Source organism: Vombatus ursinus, unplaced genomic scaffold, assembly GCF_900497805.2.
Source record: "Vombatus ursinus unplaced genomic scaffold, bare-nosed wombat genome assembly UNPS02014821.1, whole genome shotgun sequence".
NCBI classification, from domain to species: Eukaryota; Metazoa; Chordata; class Mammalia; order Diprotodontia; family Vombatidae; genus Vombatus; species Vombatus ursinus.
Window position 1 is genome coordinate 13,566,758 of NW_020954599.1, and position 21,120 is coordinate 13,587,877.

General features: G+C 40.1%; 1 protein-coding gene across 1 annotated transcript in view; it reads right to left on the reverse strand.

The window, feature by feature from the left end:
* PAPSS1 (3'-phosphoadenosine 5'-phosphosulfate synthase 1) overlaps window positions 1-21,120 on the reverse strand; it is a 122,118-nt gene that overhangs the window by 73,119 nt on the left and 27,879 nt on the right. Inside the window, exons 4-5 of the mRNA XM_027837612.1 lie at window positions 16,925-17,063; window positions 10,046-10,164 (exon numbers count right to left, since the gene is read on the reverse strand). Of these exons, the coding sequence (XP_027693413.1) occupies window positions 10,046-10,164; window positions 16,925-17,063 (258 nt within the window). The remainder of the gene's footprint in view (window positions 1-10,045; window positions 10,165-16,924; window positions 17,064-21,120) is intronic.

Sequence of the window (21,120 nt, forward strand, 5' to 3'; positions counted from 1 at the left end):
GTGTTATATATATATGTATAAGTGTATAAGTGTATGTTTAGAGATACCTATGTACAGGTATGTATGTGTGTGTGTGTGTGTGTGTGTGTATGTCTGTGTGTGTGTGTGTGTGTCCCTTCTTTAGGGTGGTGGGGAGAGGGAAAAAAATAAAGTAAAAAATGCACAGCATAGAACAAAAGAAAACCAACAAGGGAATAAAGAAAAGCTGTGTAGCTTTGAAAACAATGTGTAATATTTATTATACAGACTTTCTTGAAATGGAAATTTGTTGGTTTATATTGAATTCTTTCTTATGGTCTGCTGTTCACATGCTTTTTTTTTTTCTTTTCCCATTTTGTATTTAAGTTTAAAATTTTTAAAAATTTACCAAAAAAAAAAAAACCAAAACCAAAAAAAAAAAAAAAAACCAACTGAATCAGTGTAGTTTTAGGGGTCTGTTTTGGATTAGACCTATGATTATTCTGATAGAGGTAGCTCTCATTCAAGAAACTCCCTTTACTCAGGCAAATCAGCACCTGTTGTGCAGTTACATGACAGCTGAAAGGTTAAGCTATTTGTCCAGTCACAAGGACAACAGGAGTCAGAAGCTGGTCATGAATTCAGGTCTCCCTGACTCTGAGATCAGCTCTCTATCATCCACTACACCATCCTACCCCTCAAGTATGTTTTATGAACCCCAATAACTAAAGCTAAGGTGCTCTTTTTCCTTCTACTAGAAATACCTTAAATAAGCTCAATGACACCTGTATGTAGAAGGTGTTAATAAGCATTTATTACATAACTGATTAAATAAAGAATACATGTGGGCTCTATAGATTTATCACGTAATGATAGCACACCATTGTTTTTCTTAAGGAGAAGATGTGCAGGTCATACAACAGACAGCCCCCTAGAAATAGCAGCCTTTGTGTTTTCATGTCATTCTCCATAAATAAGCCACTAAGGAGTTAATGAGCACATTGATCCCACATTTTAAAAGTTTCCCCCTCCATTTTCTGCACTTTTTTCTTAAGCCAAATACGCCTTTGAACATTAAGACGTTCCTATTTTTAACGTACCTATTAAATTACTATCTGACCAGCACCCATCCCAAGCATGCAGACCAACACAGAACATTCTGGCAACACTTGAGAACCGAGCTGCGAAGCCTGGTTTTTATGTGCAGAGTAAAAGACATTTTAGGGCATTAAACCACCATTTTGTAGAAAGACAAACCTTTAAACGATTTATAGCACCAGTAAAATCTAGATTTAAAAACAGCATTTAAAACATCACTTCAGATTAAAAACAGCAGCAGAAAGTCTTACTTCCTTCAGCCACAAGAAGGCTGGCTAAAAGGCAATGCTAGCAGGCCATCTAGTGACCATTTCAAGGTTGGAAAGAAATTCTATCCCAAATCCCAGATCTTCATACACACTATGTAATCACATAATCATGACTCATAGAATCACATATACACAAACAAAAAGGGACCAAGGACCTCTGAGACTGGGAGCAGGTGAGGGATCCAGGTCACTGGGGAAGCTACCTGCTGACAGCAACATCCACAGGTTGATCCACTATTGAAGGTTGTGTGAGAATACACACCCAATCTCCTCAGACAAAACAAAACAAAGCAAACCTTCTCTAATGGAAATGAATTAAAAGGAGCAATTCGAAACAGAAATCCCTTCAAAATGAAGTCTCTTCAGAGTACTAAAGTATCCAAAAGGAAAAGCTGGCATTCCCATCGCCTGGGGTATACATTACAACAATGGTAATCAAATCTCTTCATTTATTGGAACACAAGCTTCAATACTGCAGGGTCAGACTCATTTTTTCTGTGTTTCCAACTCCTAGCTGAGGGCCCTATATCCCTTCTCTCCTTCATTTTCTCTTTCCTTTTCTCTTTCTTTCCCACTGAATGTCTCCTTTTCTATTTCTTGGTGTCTTTGACCCTATCTCTGTAGATATGCAACTTCCACTGTAACTGATAGGCTCTGAGATTTCCCAGGAAATGAACTGGTAAGTGGACTAGTCCAGGGTCACAGAACTCATGTGTTGAGAGAAGGTCTTGAACTCAGATTTTCCTGACTCCAAAGCCTGTCTGCTACTCACTACACCAAAATGTAGATTATTATTTCTCATTTATTACACTGTTCAGATAACTTAATACACTGTTTAAATCCAACTTTATGTGATTAGAGATTGAACCTGACCTCAGTAACTCCCCAGGAATGCTGGAGATGGTTACAAGGAATTTTAGATTCCTCCAATTCCCAGATCCACAGACCCAGGTCTTATTTCAGGTGTGTTCTGAACCTTTCTGTTTGAGCCAAAAAAATTTTTTTTGTTTATGTTTACTAATATCCATCTCAATTTACCTTAAATTTCCAAGTTGCCCTCTTGGCAAAACTGCTTAATTGCACGTAGGTGGCTCATGTTTCTTTGTCTAAATACTATATAATGTAAACCTTCCAGACCCTGAAAGAGGGAGCCACACCTTTCCAGTTCACTCTCCTCTACCAAATAACCTAATAAATTTCTTTCTAAAACTATTTCATATTTGGGGTTTGCTCTCACGAACAGCAATATCTACTCTCCCTCTGCATGCAGTAGGTGCTTAATAATAAAAGATTGTTTACTGAAGGTCCCTGGGCACCTACTGGTTTGTCCATCTATCACCCCTTCCCCCCCCAAACAAAACAAAAAAAAGGATTAATGTCTTATTAATTTCTTTGCTGAATAGGGGGAAGGCAAAACAGAGGGGAAAGATTATTGTCATTTGAGAAGTCGGGTTTTCAAGGAGGCACTGCAAAATCTATCTGGGCATGGGATGCACGTCTCAGGTACTATCTAACAAATTCAGCTCTTCATTTCCTTATTCTCTTTTGCCGAGATTATTAAAACACCCTCCTACCTGGTCTCCTTAGGGGCAACTAGGTGGTGCATCTGGTTTCAAATACTTACTAGCTGCATGACCCTGGGCAAGTCACTTAACCCTGTTTGCCTCAGTTTCCTCATTTGTAAAATGTGCTGGAGAAGGAAATGGCAAATCACTCAGTACCTTTCCCAAGAAAACCCCAAATGGGGTCACAAAGAGTGAGGCACGACTGAAAAATGACTTGACAACAACGGGTCTCCTTGCCTTGTCTCTCTGCATTCTAGTCCTACCCTTATATAGCAGCCAAAGTGACTTTCCATTTTGTACATATCAAACCATGCCATTCTCCTACTCAAAAATCTCCTGTGACATTCTATTGCTTTGTGGTTAAACTTATAACCCTACACTTAGCTTTGAAAGTCCTTCACAACCTGCTCCAACCTGGTTTTTTCCCAGCTTCACTGTATATCGCTCACCCTCCCACACTCTGGGGCCCTGACAAAAGGGTCATTCACATAGTACTCCATCTCTCACCCCAGGGTCTCTGCAGTGGCCTAGAACGCACACCATCCTCACCTCTGCCCCACAGAATCCCTTTCTTTCTTCAAGACGCAGTTCAAGCCCCTCCTTGGACTTGAAATCTTAACTAATCCCTAAAATGCTGGTGCCCTCCTTCCCTAACTTGAATTTATTGTATTTTTCCTCCTCATTATGTTGTTTCTACTCAAGTACATGTCCTTATTATCCTCTTCTCGTGCCCCACCCCCAATTAAGTGGTAAATTCCTTAATAGCAAGGATTACTTCATTCTTTTTATTTGTATCCTCTGTGCCTCACAGTGACTGGCATAGTATGCTTTGCAATTGGTTATTTCACTCTAATACACACTCTAATATCCAGGACCTGGAGGATTTTCCCCATATATGCTAGTAATCCCCAACCTAAAAGATAAAGTCAATCATCCTCTAATTGTTCTAAAAATGTTCTCTAAACTTTTGTTTGATTACATCTCCAACAGTTAAAAAAGAAAAAAAGTTTTTAAGCATTTGCTCCCGTTTCATATATTTATTTAGAAATTATTTGCATGTATTATTCTGCTATTTTATGTCACAAAATGTAAAAAAAAAAAATCCAAAGGAAACTAGAAAGAACAAAAAGGTTTTTTAATATTGTTGATCAATAAAACTAATTTTAAAATATTGCTTACTTCCTTTATATCTCATCCTTTTTAATAATTCTTAGTATTAATAGCAATGTGATTGAATTTGCTTCATTATTTGTTTTAATTATTTTGATGCAGTGACTCAAAGGCCAGGTCCTAAGATGAGGTTATTTCAAAATCTGGTCATGGCTAAAACAGACACTTCACAAAGAGCTGTAAATCTATGTGGAAGAAGTACAGCTTTGCATACACATAACTAAATAAATCATGATATTCATCTTTTAGGTTCAGCCACCAATTCTGCAAAGGTGCTGCTGAAATTCAGTGCATAAATTTCCATCCTTACAGATATCAATCAGCTGTTCACTAATTTAACTGAAGTGCATTATCAACACATCAGTTCAAAATTGACTGTAAAACTGACTGAAACTCTTCATTTGGAAGATTTTTTTAAACCACAGGTTAGAAAATTCTGTTGCCAAATTTTTAAAATATGCAGATAAAGAGTTTTTATAGGTTAACAACACACTTAGATCATTTGGCAACAAAATCTCATAAAATTGAAACATTTCAAATTCTGTTTCCAAGTTTTTCAAGAATACAGATAAGAGAATTTTTATAGGTAACAAACTTACATTGTTTGGCAATAAAATCCCATAAGGATGGACACATTTCAAATAAGGATGATCTGAGTTAACATACAAAGTGCTCATAAAACTTTAAAGCACTTATAGACATGCTATTACTATTTATTATTTCGAAACAGCTCTTTCCAAAATGCTTTCTCCTCAGCATGAATCTTTTTCATTCATTTCAAAAAGCATTGTTTCTCACTGTTAAAAAGTTACTGTTACCTTAAAGGAACTGATTAGGTGTATTTATTTTCTCCAAGCTATCTATCAGGCCACATACTACTGATAGCCCACTTATTATCACAGAAATAGGTTCCATTCACCTATAAATATAAGACTTTGCCCCCAAATAGCCAATGAAGTTCCGTGTGGTACAAAAGATTTTCATGGTTGCTTTCGACTTCTTGTCCTGACTAGACAATTATTGTTTTTACCTCATAACGTGATAAAGACGTACCACTTGGAGTAGAAGGGTCAGCTCTGCCATGTTCTTATCCACATTATTAGTATTATATTCAACAATCAGTTTCTGGGAAAGAATCTTTTTAAGCTGCTTGACAATTTTGTGAGGGTTAGTTTAGTTAAAACTAGATAATCTAACCTAAAAATACACTTAACTGGGCACTGGTAAATTATAATAGGTCACAATATAGTGACAGGGAAAGAAAGAACAAGGACACCTCTGTCAACCCTCTTTCCTCAAGACACTTTAAATACATAACAGATGACCATCTGACAACAGACTACACAAGGGTGCCAGTGTCAATCCATATATTAAACATTATGAAACTGTAGGGTTTCTTCCAAGATTTTAAAAGAACGTAAACAGGGATGGCGACCAGAGACATGATTTCATTGTTGTGAGGAACTTCCAATAGGCAATGAACACGGTCACAGAGCTGGCATGATTAAAAGGTAGGATTTGAACTAGAAGAGACAGAGGGAGAGGGAAAGGGGGAGGGGGGAAAGGGTGGGAGAGGGAGAGAAGTTGTGTATAGAAAAAGATACATAGGCTATAAAGGAGAAAGGAATTCTGAATGGTTTTGCCCTTAATCATTTTAGCTGTAATCATGTCTAGGGAATACAAACAATTAAAATTAGCTATGAGGGCTACTATATGATCTCTCACAGATTTCAAGAGCTTAACCAATAGAATCAGCTTCACAAGTTTTAGCAATTACTATGCCAAGAATACCATACATTCCGTGCAGCAAAGGAGGAAATGTTAAGAGACTGTTTACTATGTTTAAAACTGTGAAATTTTTAAAGTAGAAATACTGTTGGCCTAAAAAACCAGTTCAACAAGCATTTATTGACTGCCTACCATACACAAAGCACTGCACCAGGCACTAGAGATTGAAAACTAAGCAGTCCTTGGCTTCAATGAGTTTATTTCACTGGGAAGACACAAAACTTATATAGATAAGTAGATACAAAATAAATTGAAAATGAAAGCACTAATAAATTGGAGGGTCAGCAAAGGTCTGGGTCCAGGGGTGGGGAACCTGCGGCCTCGAGGCCACATGTGGCCCTCTAGGTCCTCAAGTGCAGCCCTGACTTGGGGTTCCCCACCCCTGGATTGTAGACAGTAGAGCCTGAGCTGAGCAAAGACACTAAGAGGAGCAGCTAGGTGGCGCCATAGTGCACAGAATGCTAGGCTTGGAGTCAGGAAGATTCATATCTTCCTAAATTCAAATTCAACCTCAGACACTTACTAGCTGTGTGACTCTGGGCAAGTCACTTCACCCCGTTTGTCTCAGTTTCCTCAACTGTAAAATAAGGTGGAGAAGGAAACAGCAAACCCTTCCAGTATCTTTGCCAAATGGGCTCACAAGCAGTCACCACTCCAGTATCTTTACCAAATGGGCTCACAAGCAGTCACCACTCCCGCATCTTTGCCAAATGGGGTCACAAGGAGTTGGACACAACTGAAATGATTAAACAACAAAGATTCTAAGAAGTAGAAGTAAGGATGGAGTGAATCCAAGCCCGCAGGCCACTTTGGCTGGACTGTGAAGTCCATGAAGGAGAATGCTAAGAAACAAGTCTGGGAAAGTAGGCTGAAGCCGTGTTACGGCAGACTTTAAACGTCAGGCTAGATTTTTAACCAGGGGGTATAAGTGAGCCCCCGAAACTTTTTTAGGCAGGAAATGAGACTCCTACTGATGAAAAGCAACAGGGTTTCTTTCAAAGTTTCTCTTCTAAAACCCCTGGTGGACAATTTCTCTGGGTGGCACAGATGTAGACACACATAGCTGTCTTCCAACCAAGGTTTTCTTTTATATATATACATATATATGTGTATATATATATATATATATACACACACATACATATACATATATACATATATATATATGTATACACACACACATACCATCCATGCAGACTCACTCATAGTATCTCAGGATCCCATACAACTATTAAAGAAGTTAATTTCTTCCAAGTAGAATGGAACTTTATTTCAATCAATAAGCATTAAGTGCTTACTATGTACCAGGCTATGAGTTAGACACAGGGAATAGAAAGTTAAAGAATGAAAAAAAAAATCCCTCTTCTTAAGGCGCTTCCTGTGTGGTCTTACGTTAGCACTTCATCATGGCCCAACAGCGATCCCGATTCTCAAAGGCCAAGGCAACTAAGCACAGTCACAAGAGGTCCTACACCAAATTCCAGTACAGGCCTGGCAAGAATTCCTGCAGGAGGCGTTCCACCATCCCCTAGACCATTAGTTTCATCCCCTAAAATGAGGATCCTTCATCTGAAGACTGTAAATTATTTTTTTTAATATTTTTACAACTATATTTCAACTTAGCACAATGCCTGGAACATAGCAGGCACTTAATAAATGTTTACTGATTGATAAATTGGTTTCCTTTGCAAGCCTATGTATTTTATTTTGTGCATTTAAGACATTATTCTGAGGAGGGGTCTATAGGTTTTACCAAACTGTCAAAAGGGTCTGGGACACACACAAAAAGGTTAAGAGCCAATGACCTAAGACTATCTCCCATTTATACTGTATATATCAAGCATCTATGTAATCACTTCTATGCTGACTCCACTATTAGAATGTCCACTCTTTGACAGTAGGAACCACATTTTTGCCTTTTTTCGCATTCCAAGTGCTTAGCACAGTGCCTGGCACACAGTAAGGGCTTCATAAAATATTTGTTGACTTCACTCTTACTGAACTACAGCAATCCATATTATTTCTAATGGCCTGTTTCTTTATTTGCCTAGCATATATTAAGCACTGAATAAATGCTTGCTGACGGTAGATCTGTTAAATTGCAGCAAGTCTGTTGAATTACTGAATCCAGGCAATTCACATGACTTCCACTGGTTGGTTATGGTACCTGGCACATGGTAAGTGCTGAATCCGTGCTAGGTGACTGACTGCTGTCCAAGGATCGGCCTAGCTAAGTTCAGAGAGTTCAGAATTCACTGAGATGGCCAGGTGGTGATGAATTTGGAAGACACTACGACTAGAGGCCATCTACCGAGTCACAGAGTAGCTGCAATCCTGCCTCAGTGAAGGAAGTACCCACCATCGAGACAATCTGCTGGATACGAGTGATAGATCTGCTCAGCACTTATCCTCAGGGAGCCGTCTCCTCATCGGTAGAAGGAGGAGAGCAAAAGCCACTCTCCCAGTGAGGAGAGGCGATGGGGGTGGAGGACGGAAAGGAGCAAACGAAACAGCCTCAATGAAAATGCTTTATAAATTTAGAAAGTGACAGGCGAAGGCAAAACAGCAGCAAACACCAGGAAAATTACTCAACCTCCTGAACCTCTGATTTGGTAATGTGGTACAAAGGGAAAGAACGCTAGATGGGGAGTCCAAGGATCAGGGTTCAAATGTGCCGCTTACTTCCTTAAGTTCTCAGGGCCTGCCTCAGTTCCTTCCCTATAAAGACTTGGGGAAATAAATACAGAGGAAAGAGTACTACTTTATTCACAAAACTCGAGTCCAAATCCTACCTATTCTTATTTATCTGTTTAGTCCTGGACAATTTATGTAAGTTATATAATATATATATATATATATATATAACATTACATATAACATATATAAGTTATGTAACTTATATAACATATAAACTTTCTGGACCTCAGTTTCCTCATCTAATAAATGAGAAGGTTGAACTAGACAAGAGTCTGAGTACCTTCCCGACTCTAAAACTATGATCATATTATCCTATGATATCAAAAGGTCCCTTCCATCTCTAAATCTATGATCTTATCATCTACACACAAGGAAGAATAATTCATTTCATTAAATTAGGGTCATTAACTTTCTTATGGGAAAACAAATTATTTGTTCACTGAAGTAAAAACATGACTTAATTACAACCATCATTTTATGAAAATATTTACCTTGAATACCACAACTAGGTCTGTGCCCCAAAAATTTGAAAGAAAAGGAAAAGGATTTAGATGTACAAAATATTTATAGCAGGTTTTTGGTTTTTTTGGTTGGTTTTTTTTTTTTGTGGTGACAAAGAATTGGAAACTGAGGGAATGCTCAACAACTGGAGAATGGCTGAACTTGTCGTGGTATGTGATTGTAGTAGAATACTATGGCCTATGAGAAATGACAAGCAAAATGGTTTCAGAAAAACCTGGCAAGACTTGTATGAACTGATGCAAAGTTATGTGAACAGAACCAGAAGAACACTGCAGACAGTAACAGCAATGTTGTAAGGATGATCAACTGTGAAAGACTTGGTTACTCTGATCCAGACAATGATGCAAGACAATTCCAAAGGACTCACGATGAAAAATGCTGTTCACCTCCAGAGAGAGAATGAACTGAGTGCAGAATGAAACATATTTTTCCCTTTCTTTAGTTTTCTTGCCTTTTCTTTTTTTACAACATGGCTAATATGGAAATGTTTTGCATGACTTCACATGTATAATGGGCATATCATTGCTTGCCTTTGTCAATGTAAGAGGTGTTAGAGGGAAAGAATGTTGAACTCAAAATTTTAAAAATGAATTTAAAAAAAACATTAAAAAAATAAAAATAATATTTATCTTGGGTCAAAAGATATTAAAAAAACATCAACTCCATCATTAATATCAAATGAGAATTGTGACAAATAGACATCTCTTGATTGTCTCATTGGAAAAAAAAATCAAAAAATAAAACAATTTTTTTTTTAAAAAAAGAGTCCCTCTTGGACTTAAATTTTGTCCTTATAAGTCACCTTTGGCATCATTTTCATCAAATTTTAAAAATAATAATTCATGACTTTGTACATATGACTTTTGTTTTGCCTCAGACTCTCACTTTTCACTTTCACTTATGTGGGAAGAGGGGACAGAATGTGGGCAGAATAAGCACACTTGCCCCGTAATGTCCCCCTCCTTGACCTCTCCTTACCCTTTCTTGTAGCAGCTCTACAACTTGCTGGATGCAATCGTTCACGTCACAAGAATCAGTTTTCAGCACCAATTCAGGGGCCTCCGGCTTTTCATACTCAGAATCAATCCCAGTGAAGCCTATTAATAAAAGTGGAGAGAAAAGAATTTAAACACACACACACACGTTTTCCAGCTCACGCTCATTGCTCGCTGATCGCAGTGGTGACGGCCACACTTTGGACATAAGTAGGTACGCAACAAAATGAAATCTGGCCCACTGACATAACATTTCTGCTTAAGTATGGTGGGGTGGCCTAGTTTTTCCTTCGGGTGGGTTTTTTGGGTAGAAGGGGGCTGTTCTGCTTTATTTCTCTGTTAAATATGTGCATCAAAATACAATTTTATGTAACTTCCATGACAGCCTGAGAGGACATGGGGATTCAATATAATTGGTGAGCCAGAGTTTGTTTATAAGAATCAATTAACAAGCACTGGCTATGTGCCAGGCACCATGCTAGGCACCAGGCATGTAGTGAATAAAACCATCCCTACTGTAGGAGCTCACTCTCTAATAAGGGGAACAAGAAGGATATATGTGAAAATGTACAGAATAAATATAAAAGTAAAAATACAAATAAGTGCCAAGTAGTTAAATACAAAGTAATTTGAAAAGGACGGCACTATAAGTTAGGGGGATTAGGAACGACTTCCTGCAGAAGATCATGCATCAGCTGCATCTTGAAGAAAGAGATGCCAGGAAGCAGAAATAAGGAGGGGGTGCATTCCAGGCATGGGGGATAGCTAGTATAAAGGCAGAGAGATAGGAAATAGTGTTGTGTGTGCGTGAGGAAGAGAGAAAATGCCAATTTGGCTGGATCCTTGGACAGAGCCAAGGAAAGCACGTAATTTTTACCTTTCTCTCCCAAATCCAAAGAAAGCCCAGTAGTATAGGTGGAAGCTAATACAACAGTGTCAGCTCTCTGTTAAATCTGAATGGAGATTACCCACAGACAATTTTAAGTCTACCCTGGCTTCCTTCTGCCAGCCAACACACTACTACATGTCTTTCTAACCAATTAGTACACGTTAAAGAGCAGAAATCAAAAACGTAAATTAAACATAAGGTAAATTTGCCATCCATTCTCACAAAACATATTATAGTCAAATATAAGAGATTTGTTAACAACTAGTAATATTTATGATTAAAGAGGCAGTATGCCACGGTAGAGTCCTAGGATTAGAAAAAGGAAAACCAGGGTTCAAACCCCAACTTGACAGAAACTAGCTGTGACCCCAACAAAGCAAATCACTTAAATTCTGTGTCTCCAATAACTCAGAGGACTTCCCAAGTAAGTCACAGCCAGGTTGGGATCTACAAGAAGTGAGTTCCCATATGAGAAAATCCTCCACACTGCTAAAAATCAGAGACTCTTTGCATATCTGCATGTTATTTATGATTATTATACATGTACTAATAATGACCAATAACAGCAGTGAGAATAAATTCTATTTCTAAGAAGAGAAGTGGCTGATCTCTTTCCACTAAATTACAAGATGCATTACTTACGGGCTATGGAACCCTTGGAAAGTGACTCAATCTCTTCATGCCCCAGACAACTTTTGAGAATTCTAAGTTGGGCCACAAACCCTTTCCAACCTCGGCAGCATCTCATTCCACACCAGGCCACTTTGGGATGCAGAAAGCAGGGATGTAACTAAGCTATTTAAATTCATTGTTATTAAGGCAAAACACAGCTAAAGGTGTTCATTAAAACTCTCCAGTCAAACAAATCTTTACGTCACAGTTAGAGTGCTCATTTTGTGGGACACAATGCATTAGGGAGTGAAGGAGAGACAAAGATAAATAAAATATGGTCCCATCCCTCAAAAGCTTATAATTTAATTTCAGCCTAGGCTCAAAACAAGCTGAAATACTAAAGAGAAAGTGTTGGGAAGAAGGCGTATAATCTTCTCCAAATGAATTTATTCCCAGATCATGACATAAACCTGTTTCAAAAGATCTATGATACCATTAGTATGGACATAACAAGATCTCCCCCAAGAAGGTCACAACCCAATGCCTTGGGTCAAGGGTTCTTAACCTGGGGTCTACGAACCATTTTTTGGAGGGAGATGGTAATATTTTACTAACCATATGTCAATATAATTGGTTTCCTTTGTAAGTATTTTTTTATTTTATTTTATGCATTTAAAAACATAATTCTGAGAAGGGGTCCATAGACCTCAGCAGATGGCCAGAAGGGTCCATGACACAGGAGGTTAAGAATCCTTGCTGAAAATGGTTTCAAAAGTTGGCGATGGCCAAAAGAAATGTATCATTGCACGGTCAGCCTTCTGGTGATGAATACCAAAGAAGGAATGAGGGGGAAAACTGATTGTGGTTAGAACATTTACTCAACAAAAAGTTAAGAGGACTGTCTACAGTTAATGTATTCCCTAAGTGACCTCAATAAAGGGACTTGGTGCCTCTGATGCCTCAGCAGGAATGAGAGAATCACACTGACTCATCCCGTATTTAAATACACAGGCAATAACTCTATGAGGAGTGATAACATTCATCTCTCAAATGCTAATGACAACCACTACGGAGAAGCTTTTGTCAAGAGTCTGTAACAGAGACAGACCTGGAAGGAATATTAGCACTCATGAAGTCCAAGCTCCCACTGCAGCGGTCCCCTCTTATAGTGCCTGTGACCCATGATTACCTGTCCTCCTGCTAGAAAATCTCCAAGGACAGTAGGGTCACTACTTCAACCAGATAACCTGCTGCATTATTGGACCGATCTAATTGTTCTTTACCTGATAAACATTTTTGCTTGACCATGCACAATTGTTACAAGGGGTTTTTTTTCCCCCAATAAGATTGGGGGTAGGAAAGAATAGGTTTTTGTTAACCAAAAAATAAAATAAAATTTTAAAAAATACTTCAAGGAGCTCTGATTTTGCCACTATAGCCACAGATCATAACTACTCTGTGACAGTACACCAGAGGATCACAGAATTAGAGCTGAACCACAGAGACTTACTAATGAAGTCTACTCCTTAGCTCTTCAAGCAATGTATATTAGCTTTGCTATCAACCCAGACAGGCAGCAACATGGTACAGTTCTGATTCTTGGTCTTGGAATCAGAAAGACCCGAGTGCAAATCTAGCCTCAGACACTTACTAGTTGTGTGACCTCAGGTTAAGCCATCTAACCTCTCTGTCTCACCAAGCCTCTGTTACAGATCTCATTTGTAAAATAAGGAGCCAAGAAGCCTGAGTTTGAATCCTGCCTCAGACACTGCGGAACCACCTACCAGTCACTAACTTCCTCAATCTAAGTCTCCTTACCAGAAGAATGGCAAGGACGGCACTGGACTGCCTGAGGTGTGAGGGGGCGCACTGGACTTGGGAGTCAGGACGCTGAGAGCTCAAATCTGGCTCAGCCACTTGGCTGTGTGACCCTGGGCAAGTCAGGTTCTAACCTTTCTGCCTCAGTTTCCTCTTTTGTAAAACAGCAATCATAAAAGCTTTATCTCTCAGGGTTGTTGTGAGATAAAATGGTATTTGCAGAGCGCTTTGCAAACCTTAAAGAGTTATATAAATGCCAGCTGAGTAACTTTTTACCAAAAAAGAACATTAACTCTGAAAATGATTTGGCTCCTAATTACTATATTCTTTTCTTTTCTAAACATTCACCAGCCTCCCATGTGATAATGTTCTAGAATTTTACCAGGAATTTATGTGAAGGTGCTGGTCATTAGCCTCCAGAATCCACTTCCTTCATCTTTTTTTTTTTTTTTAAATACCAGGCTACATTTGCACATCTCAAATCTCTTGGTCCCTTCCACTCTCCAGGTTTCTCAACACATACTAACTAATTAGGGTCATAGTTACTTTACATAACATTTAGCAAGACCAGTTTTGTGGGAGATGCTGCACTAGATGCTCAGAAAGAGATGTGAATGAATTCCTTTCCCCAAAGACTTTAAAGTCTACTAGAGGGGAATACAAAATGTATTTCAAGGAAGTCTAAGAGAAGATGGACTGTGAAGGGGACGAGAGAGAAGGGGGCCACATTCAGCTGGAGGGACAGGGAAGGATTGACGGAGCGGAGAGCCCTTGAACTAAGCCTTGAGGGGACAAAAGGATACCAATGGGCAGAGATAAGAAGTAGTGAGTTCTAGGAATGGGAGCAACCTGTACAACTGCACGAAAGCATGGGAGAACATGTCAAACCTGAGAAACAGCAGACAGTCCAGCTTAACTAGGACGCTTTAAAAAAAAAATGGCAAAAATAAGAGTAATTAAAGCAGAAAAGGAAGGTAAGAGCAGGGTACAGGGCCTTAAGTACAAGACATTATGCCACATACTTTATAAATATTACCTCATTTGATCCTCACAACCACCCTGAGGGGGAGGTGTGATTATGATCTCCATTTCTCACTTGAGGAAACTGAGGCAGACAGAAAATAAGTGACTTACCCAGGGTCTGGATTTGAATGCAGGTCCTCCTGACTCCAGGCCCACCATTCTAACCACTTCTCCACCCTGAAAGTAGGCCTCATTTCCTATCTGTCCTTCTGTCTCCACCACCTGGCACACTTCTGGTCCAGATAAGCTTTTTCATCTCGGCAAGAAATCCCCAAGTAAATAACTCCCTGTGCCAATGCAGATGAGCAAACAAATGTCCAGAAGCTTGTAACCTTAAAGAGCAGCCTGGGTGTGACACGGCCAGTACCTGGCACTTGAACATGGGAGGGACAGAGACCAGCTCTCTGTCCACTAGCCCCGGCCCCCAGCAGGCACTGAATCAGTGCTCGTTAAACCAAGTTAATCATTTTCTCCTAAAGTCCTCTCACCTCCCATATCACGGGCCAATTTCTCCTTGTTGGGTTTAATGAATTCAAGAGTAGCAGCTTCCCCTCGGGGCTTCCTCTAACTCCAGAGACACTAAACCGCCAAGAAATCAAGGAGAGATCAGATGTCTCAATAATAAGAAAAATAAATTTCCAGCAGGTGTCAAAGAGGAAGCAATGCCTGAATGCAGAGAGTGCTAAACCTAGAGTTAAGGAGACACGGGTTCAAATTCTACTTCACCCAACAGGTGATTTCACTCTGCTGAACCTCAGTTTCTTCATCTGTAAAACGGGAATATTACCTGGAATATCTATTCCACAAAGGTGTTGAGCATCAAATGAGATAATCTTAAAGAACTATGGATTTATGCTTATTATTATTATCATTATTACTATTGTTATTCAAGAGAATGTCTGGGTCAATTAGGATTTTAATGGCTTTCCTCCTGGAATTATAATGTTTTGCTCAGAGAACTGAACGGCCGGGTGGTCCAGTCAGTCGGATATTTGTAAATATCAGTTTAAAGAGAAATGGGGTTTCACTGGAGAGGGAATCTCAGTAATTACTGACCCAAGGAATTTTAGGTTCATAGGATCACAGATCTAGATTTGGAAAGGTCATGAGAGGTTATCTAGTCCACTACCCTTATGTTACAGATGAGCAAACTGAGTCCTAGAGGGATTACATGGCTCACCACAGGTCACTATTACACAGGTAGTAAATGCCAGGGGTGAGCCATGAACACAAGTCCACCGACTGGAATTCATTATAATACAGGGAAAAGAGTTCAGAAGTGTCCCTGGGCAAGGCAAAAAGAAATCTGTCCTGTCAGAGGGAACCAGGCTCCAATAAAAAGTAGGCAAAGTGTACCCTCTGTGCCCAGAGCCCATAATTCCTAAAATGCTCCCAGACTCCACCCCTGGTAAAATGACAAACTGAACACATCGAGAGAAAGGCAACCAGGCAGGCAAGCGGACTGAAGATTAACCACAGGGGAACGAAGGAAACAGAGATAATTAACAAAAGGGGGGGGGGGGGCCTACCAAAAGCCCAGAGGGAAACACAATGGCTGTTGTCAAGTATCTGAAGATAATCTTTTCTTATCCCGTTAACCCCAGGGGGGTTACAGAGACTACACATAATGTGAAGTTGCAGAGGAAAGTTTTGGTTAGACACGATGAAGAACTTCCTAAAGATTACAGCCCTCCCAAAGCAGAGAGCTTTCTGGGATGGGGAAGGGGTCACCTCATCACCAGGGATTTTCAAGAAGTGACCAAGTGATCCACTTGTCCGAAAAGTTGTAGAGAAGTATGGGTTGAAATGACTGACCTTTGAGACTCCATCCAGTGACCTATGAATTTTATATACAAATGCTTATACACAACTTTTATATACAAATCTATATACAAAGAAAAACAAGGTCCAGACCCAAACACAAGAAATTTTCAGATTACAAAATTTAGGAATTTTCCCCAATATTATGTGAGAGGTTCAAAAAAAAAAAAAGAAAGGAAGAAAGAAAGAAAGAAAAGAAAAAAAAGAGAGAAAAGAGGTTCAGGAAAGGTCTCACATGTGGAAAGTGGAGCCTGAGCTGAGTCCTAAGAGGAAATTAGAGATTCTAAGAGGCAGAGGCACAGATACAGAGGGAAGGAAGGCCTGGTCATAGTTGTGAAGGGCTTGAAGATCTCCAACGGGCATTTGTATTTGCTCCCAACTGCTGCTTATCCTTCGTTCTCAAAGAGGACTATGAAGTCAGGAAGTTGATGCCATGACTTGCAAGTGAACTGGAAGTAAGTAAGGCAGAGCCGTGCAAAGTCACCAGCCTCACTGTCTCCTCCAGAGCCATCTGGGTCCAGTGGTCAGATATAGATCAGGACTGGAGATGGCCTCTGCTTCTACAGGCAATAGGGATCCATGGGAGTTTATTAAGTTGGGGAGTGACATGAGCCCCGCCCATGTGCCCACACTGTCGACTTCAGCTGTGGTTACTAAGGTAAACCCCTCATGACAAAAGAAAGCGCCATCCTTGCTTACCTTTAATTTCTCCAGCTCGAGCCTTTTTGTAGAGTCCTTTGACATCTCTTTCTTCACACACGTGCAGAGGAGCATCGACAAACACTTCAAAAAATGGTAAACTTGCCCCTTCATGAATCTGCCTTGCGTTATTACGATCCTTAGGGAAAAGAAAGCATTTTGTGAGGTTAAAATTAAAAAAATAAAAACCCAACAAACACATTCTTCTGCTGTGGGCTTGGCCAAGATCCCTTCTAATCTTCGAGATGCCAATGACCCGTCTGACACTGAAGGGCACCATCACTGCAGATGGTCCTTATCTGGCTCTATGAAAACCAAGTCATTGTGTCCCATTAGCAGTCACCCAAACCACAAAACCCACCGAGGCTTCAAAGTACAAGTTCAGAAAAAGATATGTTTACCCAAATACTGGAAGATCTTGGGGCAAGATAAAACCTCTCTTATGGAAGAACTTTCACAGAAGAAAAATGAAAATTCAAAAGACATTTATTTGGTCACTTACTATGAGGAAGCTTTGGTGCTAGGTGCTGAGAAGGAAAATAAATAAATACACAATAGATATAGCTCCTGCCTACAGTGAAATGATGGAGATAATTCAGACAACTGTGATACAAAGTACAAGAAGGAAGGCTATGTGAGTTCAAATAAGAGACAAAGACAGAGAGAAAAAAGCAAGAGATAGTGCAACAGGCAGAGACAGAGACACAGAGTAAAAGCAAGAGAGTGGAACAGAGACTGACAGAGCAAGAAAGAGAGACAGAGAGAAACAAAGTCAGAGAGAGAGGGAGAGAGAAGGAAAGGAGAAAGGGAGAGAGAAGGGGAGGGAGAGAAAGAAAGAGTGAAAGGCATACGAGAGACAAAGAGGACAAAAGACAGGGAGGGAGGGAGGCAAAGAGAGAGAAGGAGATAGGGGAAAAGAAGAGAATAAAAGAGGGGAGAAGAGGGGGAGAGTGGGAGGGAAATTGAGGGGGGAGAGAGGGAGAGGAAGGGAGAAGAAGGGAGGGAGGGAGAGAGAAAGAGAGAGAGAGAAAGAGAGAGAGAGAGAGAGAGAGAGAGAGAGAGAGAAAGAGAGAGAGAAGAACGAACACATAAGCACATATCCAGCTATGAGAAGGAGAGTTTTCACTGAATGGCATTTGAACTTGGCTTTGAAGGCCTAGTATAACTTTAACAGACAGACACAATGACACATTCTAGACAGTAAGACATAGGCTGAATGAGGGTGAAAAGCATGCAACATCACTGAGGAGCAGCACAATTTGGCTCCGGGGACCGTATGGAGGAGAAACATAGCAAGAAAGGCCAACCGCACGCAGTCAAAGTGGACGCCAGGGCCTTTGACGCTGGGCTTCAGTGGTTCGGACAGCGAGAAGCCATGAAAGATTTCACAGCAAAGAAAATATAAAGACCAATGCTGTCTCTTTAGAGCCCTCTTCATATGGAACAGTTTAATGCAGAAAGGGGGCAGAAGAGTACTTCTGCATACAGAAAACTATTTAAATCCACCAAAGAAAGGTGCTGTCACCATGAGAGGTGAACACACTGAAGGCCTCAAGGCTCCTCTGCCCAGGGTGAGCCTGCAGGAGCAGACACAGCCTCACTGACAAGCCCACAGAACTATGGATGTGCATTCATCTGCACGCATTTAGTGCGCCGAAACAGCAGTGTGCACTGAGTGCTGGGCCCTGAGTTCTAATCCTGCCTCAGATATTTACTAGGTATTTGACCCTAGGCAATTCTCTCCACTGTCTACTTCTGTTTCCCCAACTGTAAAATTGTGGGGCACCTACCTCTCAGGATTGCTAAGAGGATCAAATAAGATAATAATTGTAAAGCATTTTGAAAAGCACTATATAAATGCTAGCTATTAATATTACAGATAAGCCATCAACAAGCCCAGTTGGAATCCCAGAGACTGGGCTAAGGTCAGAGGGAACAACTGGGTATTAAATAAGGGCAAGTCACTGGGCAAGACCTCTGCAACTCCTTCAATGTCTGTTGGCCTCTGTTTTCTTATCTGTAAAATGGGGATATTAACAGCACTTCCTTCCCAGGGTTGCTGGGAGGATCAAATGGGTTAATATTTGCTTTGCAAAGCTTAAAGCACTCTAAAAATGCTACTTACTATCAATTATTAGTTACCTCAAGGAATTAAGCCTGTGGGCTTTTTTATCTAGTTTCCTAAGTGATTTGCCAAGGTCACAAAACTCAGGAGAGGAACTAGGTTTGAACAGGCTCTCAGAACTTCCCTTCACCCAAGGGATGGAAATTTTAGTAGACATATAAATGCTTTATCTCAACTTGGACTGGGACTAAATGTTTCCCAAAGCAAAACTCAGGCCTTGGAGCTAAAAATCTAAAAGACAACAAAGATAAGGTCAAAAACAAATGGACCCGTAAGAAGCATTTCCCTTCCAAGGCCTTAGAGAGCAAGTACTCAACAAAGCATGAGAAAACAGGACTACGCCTCTGGAAACCACCGTTTCCATCTTTTCCGGAATGGGACTTTCACTTGTACTCCTACACCAGTTTACTCTAAAGATCAAGTTGAGATAACATATGTGAAAATCATGAAACACCACAATTAGCTATCCGCTAATCTTGAACAAATAAGGGTGGTTTTCAACGAATAGAAAATATTTCCCCAAACAAACAGGAAATATGATTCAAATTTATGGAATACATCTCGGTAGACTTCTTCAAGTACACTTATCTTCCCCCATGGCACCAGTGGCATGTTACACAGACAAAAGTCCAAGTAAGGTCTAAATGACTAAAAACTGAATTGCATCATCCTTAAAGGGAATAAAAAAAAAAATCAGCATCATTAAGCAAATGCTCTGTGTCGGGCACCTGAAACCACACCTGTTCTTAAGGAGTTGGCATTCAGACAGAAGAGATGACACGTGAATATACAGCCATATACTAAACCCACCCAAAGCAGGGACAAAGCAACCTCAGGGAAAGATACTGGCAGCCAAGAGATCAGGGGAGGCTTCATAAACATGATGGCGCTTGAACTGTGTTATTTGAAGGCAACCTAAGAATTCTAAGGTAAGAGTACATTCCCAGTATGGAGAACAGACCATTCAAAAAGGCCAGTGTGCACGGGGTGGGGGGAAGCTGGAGAAGACAGAATAGGGCCACGTTGTAAAAAGCTTTAATACCAAACAGAAGGGCTTATATTTAATTCTGGAGATAATAGGGAGTCACTAGAGTTTACTGAGTGTGACTTAATTAGATCTGTCCTTAGTAAAAATATGTTGGTGGCTGTGTATAGACTGGATTGCAATGGGGAGAAATTTGAGGCATAGAGACTAATTAAAAGGCTATTATAGTAGTGATATAGTGTGTGTGTGTGTGTGTGTGTGTGTGTGTGTACATATATAGTGATACAGTAGCTATATACAGTGATGATGTGTGAGTGGAGAAGAGGAGACTAGATGAGGCATATGGCAGAGATGGAAAAAAACAAGTTTTGGCAACTGAGCGTAATTATATGTTAGGTGAGTGAGAGTGAGTAGTTGAGGATATGACACAGAGGTTTCAAACCTAAGTGATTGGAAGGATGGAATGGTGGTACATATGAAAAAATAAGGAAGTCTGGAAGAGGAGTGAGTTTGGAGAGAAAGAAAAAGAATTCTGTTCTGAACACGTCTGAGATGCTATGGAACATTCAGCTGAAATGTCCAACAGGCAGTTCATGGCACAGTAGATCAAGAGACTAGGGCTACATATATCAATTAATCAATAAACATTTATTAAGAGTCTACTATGTGCCTGGCACTGTGCTAAGCAATAGCAATAAAACAGAAGCAAAAGACAGTCCCTGCCCTTAAGGGGCTTACAATCTAAAGGGGGAAACAACATGCAAACAAACATATCTAAAGCAAGCTATACACTAAATAAATAGAAAGTAATTAACAGAGGGAAGACATTGGACTTAAGAGGAGCTGTGGAAGGCTTCCTGTAGAAGGTGGGATTTTAGTTGGGACTTAAAGGATGCCAGCGAGGTCAATGAAGGAGGGAATGCACTACAGGCATGGGGGCGGGGGGGGGGGAGCAGCCCAAGAAAATACCTGGAGCAGAGAGATGGAGTGAGCAGGCAGAAGGCCTGAGCCATCTGCAGGGAGATAATGGAACCAATAGGAGCTCTCACCAAGTCAGAGAGGGTAGAGAGTAAAGAGGAGAGAGCC